The 14684-nt window shown below is 39.7% G+C and overlaps 1 protein-coding gene across 3 annotated transcripts in view; it reads left to right on the forward strand.

The window, feature by feature from the left end:
* PCCA (propionyl-CoA carboxylase subunit alpha) overlaps positions 1 to 14684 on the forward strand; it is a 283490-nt gene that overhangs the window by 139232 nt on the left and 129574 nt on the right. For all 3 annotated transcript variants that reach the window (XM_065829712.2, XM_071807058.1, XM_071807055.1), the window contains exon 18: positions 6166 to 6268. In XM_065829712.2, the coding sequence (XP_065685784.2) occupies positions 6166 to 6268 (103 nt within the window). The remainder of the gene's footprint in view (positions 1 to 6165; positions 6269 to 14684) is intronic.

Here is a 14684-nt window from a genome sequence, read left to right on the forward strand (position 1 = left end):
ACATTTCTTATGTGCTTCTTTCTTCAAATATAAATATTAACTGTAGTCTTACTTAAGAATAAAATAAGAGGTGCTTTGTTTTCCAGTCTCATTTTCAAGAGTTTCATTTTAAGTCCTTTCTTAGAATGCTTTTATTGTAAGTTAAGAAAAAATTAATTGTCAGAAATATATTGGCAGCTTTTCCATTAACCTGTGATGCCCACTTCAAATTACATGTAGAACAGGCACATTTAGTAATTCTTGTGATGAGGGTTTAACTCTTTTTAATCCCTTCGTTAACAAAACCACTTTGGTTGTTGCAAGTTATTTTAAAATACCGCTGTGCTGAAACTAAGCTTGCTCAAGCTATGATCAGTGTGGGAAAACAGCTGCTGCCATACCTTTTTGTGGTCTGTACGAGGGATGGATGCTGGAACAGCGGCTGACGATGGGTCAGCTGGAGTGGGTTATTGTTCTGAGTGCACACATGTGTTTTGGGAAGAGTGTGGGTCTAAGGGTGGGTGCAGCAACACAGCTTAGGTCAAATGATACAAATACAACTGGTTTGGAGTGGCCTCCAGGCACTTTGCTCACAGAATAAGATTGTTTGCCGAGAAGCAGGTGTAACTCATAATATTAAACAGGGTATTGTGGGATGAATTGTCCTCCTATAGCTTGCAAGCAGCCTGGGATGCCTCTGTACTTCCTAACCTGCCTGGTGAGAAGGGGGTATACTACCTACTAGCCCTGTTTTATACGCACAGAAAGTATCTCTATTTTCACAAAGATCTAAGAGGAATCCTTGACAAAAGAATAAATTAAACTCAAGGATCCTTGGGTTATTACCCTATCCATTGGATAATTCTTTGTGGTTCATTCTGTTTCACAGTTAATCCATCTTTTCCTGGATATCTGTCTGAATGCTGAGAATTTTTTTTGTTAATGGTCACTCTTCCTGGTTATTAAATGACATCTCAAATGCTTGGTCATTCTTCTTGGGAGAGACAACCTGTGCAAATGAGAAGTGAGATGTTTTCCAAGAGGTTATCACAAAAGCCATACCAAAACACAGGGAAAAGGAAAAAGAATCTTTTACTTGCCCATCTTCTAGCATGTTTACCTCATGCGAGTGGAGAAGAAGAGTGGAAGTTCTGATGGCCAGTCCTTTGTGTTAACCGATTTCTAAGAGAGAAGGGAAGAAAGAGGAAACACCTCTCTCTCTCCTGCAGTTGTGTATTGGCTCTGGAGAGTGTGAATATGGTGAAGGTTTTTAGGTATATTGTGTTTGTTGTAACTGTAAAAGTTGAAGGGACCAATTACTTGACTTTACTCAACACTTATTAAACCACCCCTGGAATACTGCCTCTAGTTTTAACCCTGTCATGCATGTAAGAAAGATGAAAATAAACATCACTAAGTCTAGTGAAGAGCCACCAGGGTTGTGGTGGCATTGGAACAGAGGACCTGTGAGGAGAGGCTGGGAGAACCAGGCTTGTTTAGGCTGGAACCAAAAAGCTTAGAGTGGACCTAATGACAGCCTTCTCATACCTCCAAGGGGGTTCCCCAGAAGACAGAGCCAGGCTCGTCAGTGAGGTACACATAAATTGGAGATTTTTAAGACCTAACTGCACAAACTTCTGAGCAGCATGGTCTCAGTTTGGTGTTAAGATTGCTCAGTGAGGAGGAGGGTCACACTAAATAAACTAAAGACCTCCCAAGGTCCCTTCAACCTTGGTCATTCCATGATTGCTGTCAATGAAAGCACTTTTTCAGGTGAATTAGGACTGTAGTTATGACTTTTTAATTTCAGTCTGGAGACTTTTGTTATTAATTGGAGGGAGGAACTATTAGAGGGAAGAGGATGGTTGCTGTTAATTCTATTCATCTGCTTCACACTGGAATCTAATCTTTGTCTTTATTTGGTAAAGCTACTGGATTATAAAAATTGACTTAACCAGATGGCTTACTTGGCTTTCTTCTTTCTGACAGGTGAAGCCAAGAAGTATTTCTTGGTCTGTCACTAATCCCTTTATAATTCAAAATAGTAGAGGTTTCCTTTCTTTGTGCTATAGCATCCATCTTAGAAGTGATCACGAGCTCTGTGAGAGGTTGAGGTTGCATACACAGACAATATTGTCTCTTTTACCATGACCATCTGGGTGGAACAAGTCTCTGCTGGAATTTCGGAAGAAATTAAAACCTCTAATAACACACAACTTTGTTTACTGTCTCAGCCTACTTGGTATACCTACCGTCTGTAATGGGCAATGTGGAAATCCATTGAGGAAAAACTCAAGCCAAAACAGAACCTAGGAATGAGATAAACATTGCCTGCAGTAGTGTGGATCTGAATTATGCATTGTACTTTCTGTCTTACCTGTTTTGCTTTTAATTTTTATTCTTCCTGATCAGAAAAAACAGTCACTTTTCAAGTATTAAGGAACAGACCCAGGCACATAACCAGGGATATTGTGTTTGTGGTGGTGTGGGGTTTTTTTGTTCTTTTTTTCTGTTGTCCCATAATTGATAGTAGGAAACACATTTCTAGGACAAAATGCAAATGAGACTGTTATAGGAAAAATGACCTTTTATGTAATTTAATTTGAAGTTGGTTATGTAAAGTAATTGCATGAACCTTTTTGACTCAGCTTGGGGGATACTGGGATAATATTGATTTAAGCAATCATAACATCAGGGGAATGAGAAAAACTTTCTCCTTGTCTTCCTTCCGACCAGGGTTCTGTCATTTAGCAGTAATAGATGTGTGCGGTCTAGTTTTAAATAACACGAACAACAGTGCTTCCACTCCTTCAGTTGTGACTTAATTTTATGGCTATTAATCCTGGTTTACATTCTCCTGATATAATTCAGTTCACTGATGATAGTGAAAATGCAGAAATACATCCCAGGCTGAGCAGAGAGATTTAGGAGCTGATTTACATTTTATGGTGAAGATGAAATCTCCCTGTAGCCCAGAGGTCTGCAGTGATGAGGGCAGGAAAGAGGAATGACAGAACTTCCCATGTTGGAAGCTGAGGAACCTTTGCTACTTACTTGTTTCACTCCCTGTCAAGGCAGCACTTGGACAAATACCCCAGAGGTAGCTTTGTTACTTTTCAGTTCCATCTTTTGCATGGAGAAATGAAAGGCTGTGTTATTACATCTTTATTGTTGGTGAATACTAACTTATACCTCCAGACATCCAATTAAGATCCTGAGAGGAAGCTCGTAAGGTGAAATAAGACTTGAAGTGAAACAAAGGTACCGCTATCTGGTACATTTGTGTATTTCCAAATAGACTAATGTAATTGAAAGTCTACCTTTAAAAACAGCTTAAAATGCTGCTGAGCACAGCAGCAAAGCAAGAGCGGAAGGCAAGGGAAATGTGGCTGGAGTTCAGAGACTAAGGCTGTGTAATAAAGGTAAATTGCCATCCTTAGGAAGCAGCCTTTCATCAAGCTTCTGAAGTATGCCTCCAAAGTTATGCTAAGGACATTCTGTGATAGGATTGTATCCTTATTGCCAAAGACCAAAACCTAATTTTGGGATGTTCTTGTTAACAGTCTGTGTTACCTCTGAGACTTAGGAAAGTAAGTGCAGATTGCCCACACTGGATACTACAGTCATGACTGGTCATCTGCTTGCCATGTCTGTGCCACAACTAATGCAAATAGCGACAAATAGAGAAAGCGGATAGACATTTTTTTTTCACGTTAGTGATAATGAAGAGGTGAATGTAACTCTTGATCGGTTGTTAACCTCTTTCAAATTATTGACCTTTGTGCACTGTTTGGAGTTTGATTTTTATCGAAGATACAGGGAGAAAAGAGTTTTTGCAGCACAGCAAGTGCAAAAGCAGTTATTGATTTCATCCAAGACGAAGGTCATGCAATAAAACCTTCAAATTGGGATCTTTCTAGTTTTACCTTGTTTCTTTTTATGAGATGATTGTACCGGTGTGTATTGGAGCAGATGGGAACATGCAGTTTTGGTCACATGGACTTGGCAGGGTGACTGAAACGCGAAGGTTTTAGGATGGATTTCCTGATGTATCTTTAACTGAGACATGTAAACAAATTACGAATTTTAGGTACAGCATTTTGGAAAAATGATCGCAGAGCTTCTTCACTGTGTGTAAACAACTGGAAAACTGGCACATTTCAGAGCCAGATAGTTGATGTTATTGCGTTGTATAATTATATAAGGCTTATATACACATGTATGCGTGTTTGTATATATACACAAATAGTATAAAAGTTCAACATTTTTGACTTTTGCTTTGCAATCAGTTTTTCTAGTAACTGGCAAAGGAAAGATCAAGTTTGTTTCTCAAGCTATTTCCTCAACCTTTAAACATTTGCATTTCTGCACACTTTTGTTAAAGCAAAGGCAGTTTCCATTTCAAGGCAGATAAAAAATAGTAAACGCTGAGTGAAGGAAGTTGCAGTAATCTTTAGCCAGATTATGTTAATGTGGACTACATTAAATATAAATTGATGCATATCTGCTGGCTTTTGTTATTTTTAAGTTTACATTTTTTGGCCTGTGACAACTCTTTTGTGTTATTAGCTGGAACTGTAATGAGTATGTTTCCATCACCGTGGTGTGATTGTGTTGCTGAAGTGGACTTTACGCAGCCTCTTCATGCATCTGTATTTAATGTGCCCAGTGGAAGGATGGGTCCTGTGCAGAAGACAGCTTGTTTTGAAATTGTGCACTTGTTACTGTAATGTCTCCTCCAGGCCTTTTCAAAGGTCTCCCTTCTCGGTTTTCCTGAGGATTGGGTCGGTCTCACTTTATGTTACTGATAGAAATTGTCACTCAATAGTGACCAGTACCAGGGAGTGCAAGTTAATGTGACATGCAGTAGTGCTGTGGCGGTCTGAGAGTGGAGGGGTAGAAGGGACCTGTGTGTTTCTGGGCTGTGGGACTGGAAGCAAATGTGCCCTGCTGGGCAGAGCTGCTCAGAGAGATGCAGCCTTCAGAACCCCTACCCCACCGCTTCTCCTGGCCCTTCACATGAATCTGTACTTGCCACGGTTGATGGCATTTGATATGATATGTACACCTGAAGGTCTGCTGAGGCAGACAGCAGCTGTGTAAAGCACTTCTTGAGAGTGCTGTTACATCTGCATTCAGCTAAATCTTTCAATCATACCTTTATATATATATATTTTTAAACTATAGTTATTGCCTTTTCCTCTCTTCTAGCTTTTAAAACACCCTTGCTTTCATCTGTGTGAAATCTCTCTCCTGAGGATGAAGTTTGCCTTTCTCTCCCTGACAGTTCAGCTCTGTACTTCATGTCATCTTCTGTGTCAACGTCCTGCCCCTGCCTTATAGACTGACTACTTGTCCTTTTGCTCCCTCTCACATGAGTTTTGACTGTTCTGCTTCTCTGGTGACATGGCTACCTATTTGCCAGCTTCTTATACCAAATCTGTGTTGTGCAGTTTCTGACTCAAAGGTTCTGACAGGCAAAGTTCTGTTGCAATGCTCTGTCTTTTAGCCTGCTGAATGGAGAGTTGAATTTCGAATTAACTTCACTTTCTTCCTTCAGATTGTGGGCTACTTTGATCCATTTTCTGTTTCTGAAGTGCCAAACACAACTTTGACTCCCTTACTCACAAACTAATCATTATGCAAACTTCACTAAGTGACCCAGGGCTGACAAGTAGTTTTATCCACATTTATTTCTAGAGTTTATATTGTTGTGTTATCCCTTTTGCCTGGAAGATCTGTAGCCTTTGCAAGGTGAAGTAGGGAGAAAGAATGCTGTATATTTTGAGTTCAGTTCTAATGTACAGATGGATTCCTTACCAGCATGAGGCACAATATGTCAACCAGTGACATTTCAGTAACAAAAACAAGATGCTTGTTGCGTCATTGAGATTTTTTTTCTTTGAGTTGTCAAATTGTTTTTAACAGAGATACCTGCAGCAAGCAGAACCCTAAATTACTCCCCCGTGACACTGTGTTAGCAGTAGGGCTGATCTGTATGAAAACATGCAATTTAAACCCTGAAACTCAGAGTGTCTGCGATGCTGAGCCTCATCTTAATTTAGGGGAAAAAATGTAGGTTTCACATATAAGGACTGAACAATGTCTTCACTGGTAGTTGTTACGTTTTCTGTCTGTGTTGGTCTCTGCTATCTAATTTTTTTTCAACTGCTTTTTGAAAACTAGGACACAAGTTGACAGATCTTGAAAGAAGAGAACTACTGGCAACAGCAGCGTCTTTGTATGTGACTGAACAACTGAGATCACAGAGATTTCTAGGGACTCAGAGGTAAGTTCATTTCTAGGAACTCAGATGTGCTGATGTGTTTTGTTAATGGCATCTTCTCATGCACGAGAGACACTGGCGAGAAACTGCATGGTTTCTTAATATAGTCTGGTTTTGCTAAATTCGAATGAGCTGCAGCTTACATTTCCCTACTCAGACAAGTCATACATGATTATTTTTATTCTACATATTAGCAAACTAATAGGCACAAAAATGTGTTACAAGCCAGTACCATAATTAATGCACATCAGGAGTTTCATTAATGCAAAATGTTGCTGCATTAGTGACTAACCACAAATTGAGCATCACAAATTTCCCATGTGCCCATTTGAAGTGATCTAAGCACTTTGGGATAATATGAATATTCAGCTACAGAGCTTTAAAATATTGTGGCTTCATGAGTAATTTGCTACCTTGATGAAGAGCCTTAATAGTTTCCAGTCTAATTCTGAAAACACTTCTGACTGATAAATGCTGGAAGAGTCAGCACCTTGCTTTAAGTGTGGTTTTTTTTTTTTTGATGCTTTTGTTCCCCTACTCTGTCATTCTTTTGGATAGTAGTTGCTAGTAACCTAGGTAGGTACTGTTAATTGGCCAGGCATTGCAGAACCTGGTGTCAAAATACAAATTAACTTCTTCAACTTTTTGGAACAGTACGCTTTTTCCCTCTAGGATGTGTCTAGCTTTCATTGTCATCTGGCCTGTCATTGTCAATGCCTTGAGACCTTCTATTACAGTGGTTGAATTTCAGAAACTTGTTTAGGTAGTTGGGGTTTGCAGTGGTTGCACACAGTGAATCCTGACTTCAGCATGACTCGTCTTGCCTCGCATTCTTGAATGTAGTTGTGTGTGTTTGTGTGAGGGAGAAGTCAGAATGCAGGACAGGCATTATTCACATTCCATGCCAGTGGTTTGACAGTGTATTCTATTACTGATTTTACAGTGGTCAGGAATAAATCAAATGTGGTTTCAAGAAGTCTTTATTTTTATTTGTACCCACAAAGATAAATAGTACCATATGGTGTTTAAAAAAAAAAAAAAGAGACACTTAGGGCAAGCATAACGGCTTTGTAATATATAGCATATGTAGGGCAAGGTCACTGCTTGCCTTATGCACCTATAGGGGAAAGTAAAGCACCTTTTTATTTCCTTCCATGAGATACATCCTCCATAGCAAACCGCATAAGGAGAACAGAAAACTTAAGGCCACTGTTCCCTAAGTAAAAGACAAGTGAGGGAAAAACCTTCGTAGAGATTTTTACTGTCCAGCATGGTAGTCTGGTACTGCTATAGCGAAGTGATGGATTACTTTGTACTTAGAGTAAGGACAGGAATTGTTGAATGAAGTAGTGGTTCTCAAACTGCTATTGCATTCTCTGCTCTGATTTGAATTTTTTTTTTCTTAAACCTGTAAAATGTTCTTACTTGGTAAAAAGAAAAGGAATCCAATTTTTGAAGAATCTTTGATGTTTTCTTTATGTTGCAAGTATTTTCTTTCAGTACCAAGTGTCTATATATCTTAATAGAGAAGACATATACAACTATTTTAACTGAGAAATCCAATATGTAAACCAGGTCTTGCACTGAGCAATCAGGTGTGGTGATTAATCTCTTTTTGTGCTGCATCAGGGAAAGGAATAGACCCCTGCTTTGAAAACGCTTAGCTTATTTTTGGAGTCCTAGCCTAACTCTCTTACATATATTCCTCCAGGTGAGCAGAGAAGGCAGAGTCTGACCACACGAAATTTGTAAGACTAGATTAAGGTCTGACTTTTCAGATTTTAAATGGTGAAGCTAATAAATCTTTTCTGTGCAGGGAAGATCACTTTCTCTTCCCATGATGGGGTGTACTTATGTTCAGCTCAGCTTTCAAAAGATGGTCTTTTCTGTCTGTTGAGGCATATGCAGATCTGGAATGAATCCCTCAGAAGCTGAGCCTTAAAATTTTCTCCAAGTGGTGGCTGAGTGTAGTTCTTATTGAATAGGTCATAGTTTCAATCCACATGTATTGTTAGATCTCTTTGTTTTAATGACAGTAAAGCTGCCTGTTTGAGGCAAAGTAAGGACAAGGTAATGCAAAAAGACTGGTAAGTAACTTCTGAAGAAAACCAAACCTGATGATGATACCCTTTCATCATGCAGCTCCTTCAGAGTACAAGTCAAAGAAACAAAGGCAGAATGAGGTCAAAGAATTGTGCAGTGTCCTGGACAGTGTTCTCCATTCCTTGGAGCAGCCAGTGCACTCCCTCTAGAGGGGACTGAGGACCATGGAGCAAACAAGTTACCTCAGTCCCATCAGGGTTCCTTCACAGCATGTCCTTAACTTACCCAAACTGCATCTGACTTGTTTTTGAAGGTGTTCCATGTCACGGGTACATTTTAGGGAACAGGACTGTGGCCACAGAAAGCACATCTTTATTGGTATGGCTGCAATCTGTTTGAAAAATATTAGTAAGCAAAAAGTGCAGAGTAGGAACTGGCAGCAAATCAAAAAGGCCAGTTGTAATCTTGGATGCGGTTCACAGTGGCAGAATTGGGTGTTTGGAGTCTCTGCGAATTTTAAATCCATGTTGGAGGATGTAAGCGGAATAGACAGACTGCACACTCCAAAGTTGATCCATAACGTTCTCCTAATGGTTTGGAAAAGTACATCAACATGTTGATCATCCTCTTCAAAATTCCAGCTCTCTGGCACTACTTATGGTGACAGCGTTTTTTTCTTTTTTTTTGCACTGAAATCAATTGAGGAATTTTTGTGTAAGGAGTTGCACTGAAAAGTAGTATTTTGAAATCATGCATTGTTTCTTCTGAACTTGTCACAGCTGCGAAATAGACTGTTTTCCGCTGAACTTCAGTTATATGCTTGTCTTAGGTTTTGGTTTGTTTTCTTTTCCCTTTTGGGAGCTCTATTTATAATATGCATTCTTTTCAGAACTGTAGGGGTATTTTGAGTTCCCCTTTTTCCCTATGATTTAATCAGCCCAAGCTCAGGATTTTTATTCTAGTCAGACACATAGGAAGAACCACACTTGGAAGTTTTCACAGAAGCTCCACCTTTCACTGGCAGGGCTACTGAGACTGTCATCAGGTGAAATGTAGCTGAGCCAGATTAAGGAATCGTTGTCCTAGCCTCCTCCTCTCTTGGTCTCTGCCTTTTTCCTCCTCCTCCTCCCGCAGGCACGCAGGCGTGATTTTGTGTGTAGTTGCTTTCTACCATGCTTCTGCTAAAATGACTCGTATTAGTGTAGAAGCAGTTTAATAATACTTAACTTCAGATCATTCTGACAGAACCAGGTTAAGTACTCCTGACAAGTGAAATTATTCTGGAAGAACTACAAGAGTGGGAACGTGTAAAAGGTGAGCAGAGGGTGGCTCACAAAAGGGATGCAGAGGTGGGCATGTACCACAGATCTGACTAGTGGCAGCCTCATGAGAGGGGTTCTTCTCTACAGCCAATGATGTTTGTAGGGATGTGACTGGGAAATATGTGTTTTGCAGTCCCCTGGGTGACTGAATCATCGACTGTGAGGTTCTTGCTGGAATGTGTTGTGACAGTCAGCAAGCTATTGTCTCATTAGGATCAAACACCCAACTTTGTTCAGCTAGTTTCAATTAGACGTGACCCCTGTGGTGGGTTCTTTGTTGCAGAAGTTGGTGTGGCATTGAGGTTAATACAGGCCCCAAGCCGAAGGCTGGTTTGCCTTTCCTGTGTTAGAATAAATTGTGTTATGGTTTGGGTGGAGTACCCACAGGTGAGTTTCCACTGTCTGCATTGCTTTGTAGCCCTGGCCTCGCCAATAGTCTCCAAGGATTAATTTGCCAGCTGTCAGCTGAAACAGCTGCTGGAGACCTGTGCATACTCAGAGTTACAGGAATATAGGCATTTACTTTTGTTATGCAATCAAATATTTAGAGCATTTTCTGTGTTTTTATTTAACCAGTTTTCTTGGGGGGAAAGTTGCTATGTATTTTTTCTTTTTTTTTTTTTTTTTTTTTTAAGATGATTAGCTAATGAAAATGCTTGGTATTTTGTGAGCCAGATACTAATGTGAATATTTCACTGTGATATCCAGATAATAGGGGCACATGTTTCCTACAGGAAAGAGCCATGAATGATTGATGGTGCTTTCATTGTTCAGCTTTCAGTTATTTTACCTAAGAATTTTTCTGTTTATTCCATAGTCCAGTTTATTGTGAAACTGGTGCCACCCACAGCTGCTGAACAGATTTACAGCATCTAGTAAAATTCCAAGATCTTCTAGACAGAACTCGATCTTGTTTCAAGTGGAAACATATTTTGGCTGAAGTGAATCCAGCTTATTTTATGACTGTTTGATGTAGTTTGCCTTTGAGACCAAAAAACGATGTTGTACAGTTGAATCTTCACATTTTGGCTTCAGACTTGTTTTCATTAGTGGATTGGGAGGGGAATAGGAGAGTGACTCTCCAGGTGTGGCTACATCATGCTATCTCATGGGTCTACTAATGTGATGTTTATCCTTCTAAACCCAATTGCCTACAGCACTTCCTATGCGTTGCTTGTGTTGGCTGCTAAGTCTATTTTCCTAATTTTTCTATGGGTTTTACCCTTTCATCATTTATGACTTGGAAAAAACGAGCGAGACTGCATGCCCATATTACCCGATACTACATGCAAAAAGATGGTAACACACTGGAAAATGTTTTATATTGCTAGCAAAAAAAACCTGAAGTTTTTTTCTTGCTTGTGTGTTTTATATAGACGACTGGGATTATGGAGTCTTGAGTTTAACTCCTAACTATTCTTGTGGGACCTTAGAGAAGTCAGTTGGACTAGGCCCCAGTTTACAAAAAGACAAAATGGTCTTAGTACTTTACTATGTTATTGAGGTTTTGTGAATATTTCTCAACATGTATAAAGCATTTTGAGACCTAAAATGGATGATGCTTTCAAAGCATAAAAGAATACTTTCACAGGGAGGGTAATTATGTAGCGAGAAATTACAAATAGAATACAGGCAAGTTTTTGTCAAGTACTGACATAACTGGGCTGAATTTGTATGCGTTCTAAAATTTTTAAAATCCAGGGGTCCAGGGCAGTGGACGTAATGTGACTGGTGAACTGCAAGAACACAAATGGATATACTTAGCTTTTTATTTAGTGAATTGTTGTACATTCATGTCTAGGTTGATTTGGTACAGATATATTGATGTAAATCCTCAGGTACACTTAGTAATGATGATTCAGATGCCTGCACTGCCTTGCTGTTGCACTATTAGGAAAGTGAGGGAACTGCTCGGAGAACCACGGAGCCCCACACCTCTTGGGCACGTTTGCTTTCACACCAGCTACACTGATTTTCCTGCTGGAGTCTGGGGGGGAGCCAGCCCTTTGCCAGCCTGGGGTTTCCCCATATGGAAGGATGGTCAGCTGCCCAGCAGGAGACCTTTCTGATGCTCCTGCACTGCTGGAGCAGCACAAAATAAGGTTATGTTACATTAATTTTAAAAAGAGGGAAGATGATGTCAGGAAGATTCACCGGAGTCACCTGAACTGGCTGCTTGGAAAGAGGGAGAGTTCTTACTTGCAGCACAGTCATGGGCATGGCTGCATCATACCAATTGGATTATGTGATTTTTATCCCCCCCCTGCCCCGAACTGAAGTAATAACATGAACAGTTATCACAAGTACAGCAAAATATTTTTACTTTGCTTTACCCTCCAAATACCCTCTGGTGGGATATAAAGATAAAACACTTTGTTTTCATTTGGTAAGGATGACCAAGTCCAGCCCAGTTGTGGCTTTCTTCATTCTCTCGCTTTGGAGTTATACAGTCATCCTTAGCTCATGGAAATAACACTGTCTTATCCTTACTGTGCTGGTCCTCTGGTCAACAAGTCAAGCATTCTTTTAATGATTTACTGTTACGCCTTTGGAAGTCTTCGATATGTTTATGTAACTACTGCAGCTTCAGACCATTATTCCACTGCGTTTTTTTTCTTTCCCTCTAGACTAGCAAAGTACTACAACTGTTCTACCTTTCTTCCTTGTTTATAATGGGCTCTTCTGATTGTGACCTCTTTAGGTGTTACTTAATGTTGTTCTTTTGACCTCTCATAAATAATTACTTCATTTTTTTTGTAATCTTGCTTAATCACCGATAAACCAGCTGTCCTACATAACATTCTAGCTGTCTTTAAAAATCTGGTGTTATTTACCCTTCTTCATTGTTCAGTTGCTTATTATAGAAAGAGGATTATATGTGCTAGAGACAAACAAGTAGATGCAAATATATGAAACAGGTATTCTTGGCTGGTGGAAATGAAATTTTATGTAAAATATAAAAGTTGAAATGGGACATTTCAAGGTAGCATTTATGACTGTTTCTACAGAATGTGTGTCATATTTTGTCTTTGATTGGATCAAATTAATGGAATCAGAATTGATAACCTAAGTAATATAAGGTATATATGTAGCTGTTTGAAAGCAGAACCATCATTCCATATGATGCATGAACATGTATTCCAGAGACAGAATGCTCCGTCATGGGAAATTTTTGTAGCCTGCCATCCCTAGGTCATTTTTAGGAGTGGGAAAAAGGTGTCCTGGTGTTGTGGTTTAACCCGAACTAGCAATATAACCGTGGTAGCTGCTCCCTGCCCCCATAGGGCAGAGAATCAAAAGGGAAGGGAGATTGAGATAAACACAGTTTAATAAAATAACAAGGTTACACTAATATACTACTACTAATAATATAAAATAGAATATAAAATAAAAGATACTCAATGCACTTCCTCTCAAACTCTGTCCGCACCGAGCAGCCGGTCCCAGGTAGCAGCACCTGGTCCCAAAGCCGACCCGGGGAGAGAAGAGAGAAAAAGGCAGAAAGGACCAGAGGCCTCTGCAACAGCAGGATGGTGAAAGGCCCAACTAAGAGAACTCCTGAATGGAATTCCACTGGAAATACAGCAGAACTGGAATGGGTCTCCATCTCTCTCCCTGTCCTCCTAACCAGAAAATCCGACTCTCCTTAAATACAAAGCATGACGCTAAGGGGATGGAATACTCTTACTGATCAGTCTGGATGTCAGTCAAGCTCTGCCCCATCCATGCCACCCTTCCCAGCTGCCTCACACCTGTGGGCAGAGCACTCAGAACATCCTTGGCTCTCAGACCAGAGCAATTAAAAACAAACTCTGTCCTGGGGTGTTACCTTCTTGTTCTCAAACTAAATTCAAACAACCACCATACTAGCTATGAAAAAGGAAGGTTTCTAACTGCATGAAGGGTCATTAACTCATTTTCAGTCAAACCAGCACAACTGGGCACTCAGAAATCCATACTTGCTCCATCTTTAGAGCTGATAATCATTATGAAATCATTACGAAGATTGTCATTATAAAAAGTTTGAACCTTGCTGAGCATCTTTAGAGAAGCTCCCCAGAGCAGCAGCACACTGGGGTGATTGCTGATGGGAAAGCTCTTTGCCAAAGTAAATGGACCTGGCTAAATCCCTGTGTTAATTTTTTATTTTCACCATGTCTGCTGGGAAAACAGCAGCTGCTGTAGGAGCTTTATAGCTTCTGTGGCTACTGCTCACTAAACATTGAAACTTGCATTTAAATAGTGTGCACATGTGAGTGTTTTCTGTGTGCTGCTGTATTCCTGGCCCGTTTAATTTGTGAATCTGGCACTTTTCTCATCTATTCTTTGCTTACGACTTCTTCTGCAAGGACCTCTCTTCACCACAAGACCTCTCTCTCTTTCGTTTGATCCCTTTTATAAGCCAAACAATTCTTCCCTCTCATTCAGGTTTATACCTCCTAAACCTGTTTAATATTTGTGTGTAAAAAGTGCCTGCATGAAACCTTAGAACTGACAAGGTGTGTGTTAATTGCCACGTGCTCCCTGGTTATTTCACAGCTATTTTTAGCATAGTTTTTGCTCTCCATCTGCATGTTTTATTTGGAGTTTTAAAGAGCAGAAATGAAGTTGTATTGGAGGATTTTATAGAAGAGTGAAGTTTTTCTTGACTTTGGGGGACTCTACGCTCAGTAAATGCATGTGTGACTACGTTCATGTGAGATGTTTTGTTGATGTTTCTTTCCTAAGATTATTAACATAAAAAAAGATAAGCACAAACATCAGGACCTTACCTTGTGAAATTCCTTGGGGTTTTGGCTGTGTCCTGCTGTTTGTTTGTGTATTGTATGGCTTATTCTGGATGCTGTTGCAGTGGAAATGTTATAAACAAAATAATATGGGAAGAAAAAGTCTCTCATTCAATATTATCTGCATACTTTTACATGTATGTGTCTTGATTTGTCCATTCTTTAGCATGCTTGCTTCATTCATGGTTCACAAAGGCTGTAGTTAAATATAAGATATTGATTGAAGGGATAGATAATTCATTTATACCTTTGTTATCGAGTATTACA

The sequence above is a fragment of the Patagioenas fasciata genome, chromosome 1 (assembly GCF_037038585.1).
Source record: "Patagioenas fasciata isolate bPatFas1 chromosome 1, bPatFas1.hap1, whole genome shotgun sequence".
Lineage (NCBI taxonomy): Eukaryota > Metazoa > Chordata > Aves > Columbiformes > Columbidae > Patagioenas > Patagioenas fasciata.